Here is a 6,654-nt window from a genome sequence, read left to right on the forward strand (position 1 = left end):
CAGGACCGCCTTCTGCCGCACGAATCCCAGTGACCAGATAGGTCCCACAGAGTTGGCCTTCTCCGAGTCCCGTCGACTGAACAATGTCGTCTGGCGGGACCCAGGGGAAGAGCCTTCTCTGTGGCGGCCCCGACCCTCTGGAACCAGCTGCCCCCAGAGATTAGGATTGCCCCCACCCTCCTTGTCTTTCGTAAACTTCTTATAACCCACCTCTGCCGTCAGGCATGGGGGAACTGAGACATCACCCCCTGGCCTATATAATTTATGCATGATATGTTTGTATGTATGTCTGTTTTTTATATAAGGGGCTTTTAGAGACTTTTTAATATTAGATTTGTGATATATTGTTCGTATTATTGTTGTGAGCCGCCCCGAGTCTGCAGAGAGGGGGGGGGGGGCATACAAATTTGGTTGCCAAATAAAAGGAGTTTGTATGCATATGCTCTGGGAATGTGTTGAAGTTCAAAAATTTTGGAAGGAAGTACAGAATGAAATAAATAATATGCTAAACATTAATTGGATAATTACAAAAGAATTAGCAATACTAGTTAAATATGGGGAATTATGAGAATTTAAAGAAATCAAAACAGCAGCTTTGGAAAGCGCTCAAGCAGTAGTGGTATTAGGGTGGAAGGACAGCAATAAATGGACAATCCAGAATTGGTACTGGTACATGGTGGACCACATCCACTTCGAAATTATGGAAATAAGATGAAATAACTTTGATGAAAATAAACTGGAGAAGCTGATGGCACGATGGAATAAGGTGAAAAATTATATCTTAAGTAGAATATATGACGACAATGTGAAAAATAAACTCCAATCTCTTTTTGTATGTAAAGAAATGTAAACCGGAGCTAAGGAAGAAATTGAAACTTATTGCAAATAATTTAACCCCCTAAATGGTGGTGGGGTTTTTATTGGTGTTGGGCACATTTTCTTTAAGTATTTTGTTTGTTTGTTGTTAATTTAGTAAATAAACCAATTAAAAAATATATTAAATAATAATAATAATAATAATAATAATAATAATAATAATAATAAAAATAAAATATTAAATAATAATAATAATAAGCAAAGTAAGTATAGATAAATGAGGACAATAGGACAGTAAGACAGGGATGGTAGCAGGGAAGGGCGACTGGACTTTGGCGCTACTGATGCGGTCTCCAAGATTGGCACGGGCACGTCTGGGTGTTGGCGCGAGATTCGGCTTCTGCGCCTGCGACACAAGCACAATTTCACGTGAGGATTCTTCCACGTACGGGATTTCTCCTAATTTCGGTAGATTTCTTAGCTTCCACACATGCGCAGAAACAAAGCCCCACCAGAAATGGGTAAAATCTCTCACGCGGAAGTATGAGGCACAATGGTGTGCTTATGCACACCCCTTTTATCTAGTAAATGATTTAGCTTTACTAGATAAATGGTCAGAGCAATGGAAAATGCAGTTTAATGTTTCCAAATGTAAAATAATGTACTTGCGGAAAAGGAATCCTCAGTATTGGCAGTTCTGTGTTAGCAAAAACTTCAGAAGAGAAGGATTTAGGGGTACCGATTTCTGACAGTCTCCAAATGGGTGAACAGTGCAGTCAGGCGGTAGGGAAAGCAAGTAGGATGCTTGGCTGCAGAGCTAGAGGTATAACAAGCAGGAAGAGGGAGATTGTGATCCCGCTATATAGAGCGCTGGTGAGACCACATTTGGAGTACTGTGTTCAGTTCTGGCGACCTCACCTACAAAAAGATATTGACAAAATTGAACGGGTCCAAAGACGGGCTACAAGAATGGTGGAAGGTCTTAAGCATAAAACGTATCAGGAAAGACTTGATGAACTCAATCTGTAGAGCCTGGAGGACAGAAGGAAAAGGGGGGACATGATCGAAACATTTAAATATGTTCAAGGGTTAAATAAGGTTCAGGAAGGAAGTGTTTTTAATAGGAAAGTGAACACAAGAACAAGGGGACACAATAGGAGGTTAGTTGGGGGAAAGATCAAAAGCAACATGAGAAAATATTATTTTACTGAAAGAGTAGTAGATCCTTGGAACAAATTTCCAGCAGACGTGGTTGGTAAATCCACAGTAACTGAATTGAAACATGCCTGGGATAAACATAGATCCATTGTAAGATAAAATACAGGAAATAGTATAAGGGCAGACTAGATGGGCCATGAGGTCTTTTTATGCAGTCAGTCTTCTATGTTTCTATGTTTCTATGTTTCAGACCTCTTGGGAATGGGGTGAATCACCTGCAGACAGTCTAAGGTTAAAGTTTCTGGGGTTATAGAGGTGGGGTGGCTCCCATGGCTGGAGGCTTTGAAGCAGAGATTAGAGGAGCCATTGTCCGGAATGCTGGAGCAAGGGGTTTCGACCAGAAGACCCTCCAAGGTCCCTTTGCGCTTCCGTTTTATTCTCTCCTCGGCCCTTTCCTCTTTCAGGCATGGCACACGCTGCGCAGGAGAAGTCGCTGCTGTCGCTAACAACGAAGTCTGTGGAGCCGGAATCGCCTACGGGGCCAAAATTGGGGGTACGAGTCCTCTCTGTTGCTTTAGAGTAGGCGTCAGCTGTCGGGTGCATCCCGAGAGGGTCCAGGCAGGGAGGCTGGGCAGGCGTGGGGAATTCTGGGTCCGTGTGGGAGAATTTGAATTCCTATACCTGGAATCAGGGCTGGGCTGCTGCCCGGATGTGGAGGGGGGAACGCAGTGGGGTAACGAAAATGGAGCTGCACCCCACAGCACCCAATTTGCACTGAAAGATGTTGAAAGAAAATGCATAAGCTACGGCCACAGGGTGGTATTAAAAAATTTGGTAGCCCTTCACTGCCTGGAATCCATTGTAGCGCTATGACAATCATTAAGTGTTGTCCCACATGATTCTTGACAAATGTCTCTTTTTCTTTTATGTCCCCTGAGAGCATCTGCACCAAAGACAGATTCCTTGTGTGTCCAATCACACATGTCAATAAAGATTTCTATCCTACCCTATCCTATCCTATTCATTTTCCCTTCCCATCCCTTCCCTTCCATTTATCCCATTCCATTCCCTTCCATTCCATATTCTCCTCTATCTTACTCCATATTTCTATTCTATTCCATTCCATTCATTTTCCCTTCCCTTCCCTTCCATTTATTCCATTCCATTCTCTATTCTCCATTCCATTCCATTCCCATTCTATTCTATTCTATTCTATTCTATTCTGTATACTGTATAATTCCATTCCATTCTATTCATTTTCCCTTCCCTTTATTTTTTACTTACTTACTTACTTACTTACTTACTTACTTACTTACTTACTTACTTACTTACTTACTTACTTACTTACTTACTTACTTACTTGCTTGGATTTGTATGCCACCCCTCTCCGAGGACTCGGGGTGGCTCACAGCATATATAAAAACAGAACAATAACGTAAATCCAATTAAAACTACAATTTAAAAACAATTAAAAGAAAAACCTATCAAGCCAACATTCAGCCATCCTACTTAAGGCCTTCAGTGGTCATTCCATTCCATCCCATTGCCAAGAGGGATGGTTTAGATGCTGCTGTCCTTGCTGCCATGGGAATTGAAGCCCACAGGTGTTAAAGTTTTTCACACACGCACACCCACGCCCCTCCCCCCCCCCCCTGAGTCCAGGCAGAGGGCAGAAGTCTTGCCAAAGGTCTCCTGCGCCCTTCTTCTTCTTCTCTCCCCAGGGGTGAGGATGCTGGACGGGGATGTGAACGACATCGTGGAGGCTCAGTCGTTGAGTCTCCAGCCGCAGCACATCGACATCTACAGTGCCAGCTGGGGTCCCGACGATGACGGGAAGACGGTGGACGGCCCGGGCGTCCTGGCCAGAGAGGCCTTCCACAAGGGGGTGGTCAAGGTGAGAGGGGCGGGATCGAGGTCCCGTAATGGGACAAGAGCCCCAGTGGCCGAGTGGCTGGAATGCAGCACGGCAGACTGGCTCTGCCCACTGCCAGGGATTTGATCCTGGCTGGCTCAAGGCTGACTCAGGCTTCCATCCTTCCATGGTTGTTAAAACGAGGGCCAAGATGGTTGGGCCTGTAAACCACTTAGAGAGGGCTGTAAAAGCACTGTGAAGCGGTATATAAATCTAAGTGCTAAGAGGAAAGAAGGGAGGGAAGGGGGCAAGGAAGGAAGGAAAGAAGGAAACAGGAGGGAGGAAGAGAAGGGAGGGAAGGACAGACTGAGGGAGGGAGGGAGGGAGGAAGGAAGGAAAATAGAGGGAGGGAGAGAAGGGTGGGAGGGATGGAGGGAGGAAGGAAGGAAGGAAGGAAGAAGAAAGGGAGGAAAGAACGAGGAAAGGCACAGGGAGGGAATAAGGAAAGGAGGAAGGAAGGAGGAAAGAAAGGAAGAAGGAAGGAAAGAGGGAGGGAGGAAGAAGAAAGGAAGGAGGAAGGACGAGCCATGGTGGTTCAGTATTGCAGGCTAACCGTGCATTCCACTGCCAGCAGTTTGATGCTGACCAACTCAAGGTTGACTCTGCCTTCCTTGTTTCAGAGGTGGGCAAAATGAGGACCCAGGTGGCTGAATGCAATAGGCTGTCTCTGTAGACCTCTAAAAGAGGGCAGTAAAATACTAGGAAGTGGCATATAAGTCCAGTGCGTTTGGTTTATCCAACTCACCACGGCCAACTTCTCCTGGGACAATTCAATAACTATTTAAAATAATTTTTAAAAAGTGTTTTATTTCTTATCATTCCCATTTCATTTCTCCCTTCCTACTTCAACCTTCCATTCATGATCTTATTCCGTCGTTTCTTTGATACCACCTAACTTGTGTTGTGTGGCAAGTTGGCCATGGGGAATTATCCCGTGGGTCCGTTGACCATGGTCCTCCGTCTGTTCTGCTGGATGAGGGACAGCACAAGTTCTCAATTTCTTCTTCAACTGGAACTGAACCCAGAGTGTGAACCGATAAGGTCCCACAGAGTTGGTCTTCTCCGGGTCCCGTCGACCAAACAATGTCATTTGGCAGGCCCCAGGGGAAGAGCCTTCCCTGTGGTGGCCCCGGCCCTCTGGAATCAGCTCCCCCCAGAGATTAGAACGGCCCCCACCCTCCTTGTCTTTCGCAAACTTCTTAAGACCCACCTTTGTCGCCAGGCATGGGGGAGTTAAGTTATCCTTTCCCCTTAGGCTATTACAAGTTATGCATGGTATGTTTGTGAGTATGTTTGGTTTTTTATAATAAGGGTTTTTAGTTGTTTTATCAAATTGGATTGTTATATGTTGTTTTACCATTGTTGTTAGCCGCCCCGAGTCTGCGGAGAGGAGCAGCATACAAATCCAATAAATAATAATAATAATAATAATAATAATAATAATAATAATAATAATAACTACCAGGGGCTCGAAAGTGTCATCGATCACTGAATCTCCTGGGTTTATTGCAATGGTGATAAAGTGTGGAAAAATGACCATTTTTCAGCACTGTGAAAACCTGGAACGGTCACTCAATGAACTTCCTGCATTTGACTGGAGGTTTCCTCTCCCGGCCTTCTCCCCGCAGGGCCGCGGAGGGCTGGGCTCTCTTTTCGTCTGGGCCTCCGGGAACGGCGGCCTCCGGAAGGACAACTGCAACTGCGACGGCTACACCAACAGCATCTACACCTTGTCCGTGGGCAGCACCACCGAGAGCGGCCGGGTGCCGTGGTACAGCGAGGCCTGTGCCTCCACCCTCACCGCCACCTACAGCAGTGGGGCCAAGGGCGAGAAGCAGATTGTGAGGCTCAGCGGACTAGGGGAGGGTGGACGGTCGGTCGGTCAAGGGGGCCTGTTATTCTGTTCCTGTCTTCTCCACTGAAATGGGCAGGGAAGAGCCAAAGGGACAGGTTAAAGAGGAGGCCAGGCCAGGCTTAAAACCTGGCACAGTGGTCCCTCTGCTTAAGAACGTCATTCGTTCCGTGACCAGGTTCTTAAGTAGAAAAGTTTGTAAGGAGAAGCCATTTTTCCCATAAGAATCAATGTAAAAGCAAATGATGCGTGCAAACCCATTAGGAAAGAAAGAAAAGCTCGGAATTTGGGTGGGAGGAGGAGGAGAGTCACTGCCAAAGGAAGAAGGGGAGGGGAATAAAAAAAATCCCAAACTTTAAGGCTTAAAAAAAAAAGAGAGAGAGGCGGCAAGGAGGAGCATGTGCCTCCCATACACCCAGCGTGAGGCTGCCTCCCAGACACTGCGCCAGAGAGAGAAACCCAGGGGGAAGGGCAGGAAACTGGCCGGGCCTTCGTGCTGCTCTCAAATTCCCTGGGAAATTTTTCCTGGCTCGGGTTCTTAAGTAGAAAATGGTTCTTAAGAAGAGGCAAAAAAATCTTGAACACCCGGTTCTTATCTAGTTCTTAAGTAGAGGCGTTCTTAGGTAGAAATACCACTGTACTACATGTAGTGCTTAGTAGATGTAGTACTATCTCTACAAGCAGGGAAGTGAGGAGTGGCTCCATCTGAGGCCCAGGACTCTTGGGTATCTTCATAAATGACTCAGAGGAACGGGGACTCATCAGATTTGCAGGTGACACTAAGCTGGCAGGAAGAGCCAACACCCCAGGAGACAAGCTTATTGGTTTTTTTTCCTATGGTTTTTTTAACTGTTCTTTTTATACTGATTTTTAGATGTTGTACGCCACCTAGAGTCCAGAAGAAGTTGGGCAGCCT

At 45.9% G+C, this 6,654-nt stretch overlaps 1 protein-coding gene across 3 annotated transcripts in view; it reads left to right on the top strand.

Moving 5' to 3' along the window:
- The window catches only part of PCSK4 (proprotein convertase subtilisin/kexin type 4), a 41,994-nt gene that overhangs the window by 17,084 nt on the left and 18,256 nt on the right, over positions 1-6,654 (top strand). For all 3 annotated transcript variants that reach the window (XR_011558361.1, XM_070743336.1, XM_070743328.1), the window contains 3 exons: positions 2,439-2,527; positions 3,696-3,868; positions 5,515-5,727. Coding sequence is in view for 2 of the 3 variants with exons in the window: in XM_070743336.1 (XP_070599437.1) it covers positions 2,439-2,527; positions 3,696-3,868; positions 5,515-5,727 (475 nt within the window). In the remaining variant the exon portion in view is untranslated. The remainder of the gene's footprint in view (positions 1-2,438; positions 2,528-3,695; positions 3,869-5,514; positions 5,728-6,654) is intronic.

Source organism: Erythrolamprus reginae, chromosome 1 (assembly GCF_031021105.1).
Source record: "Erythrolamprus reginae isolate rEryReg1 chromosome 1, rEryReg1.hap1, whole genome shotgun sequence".
In the NCBI taxonomy this organism is placed as follows: Eukaryota; Metazoa; Chordata; class Lepidosauria; order Squamata; family Dipsadidae; genus Erythrolamprus; species Erythrolamprus reginae.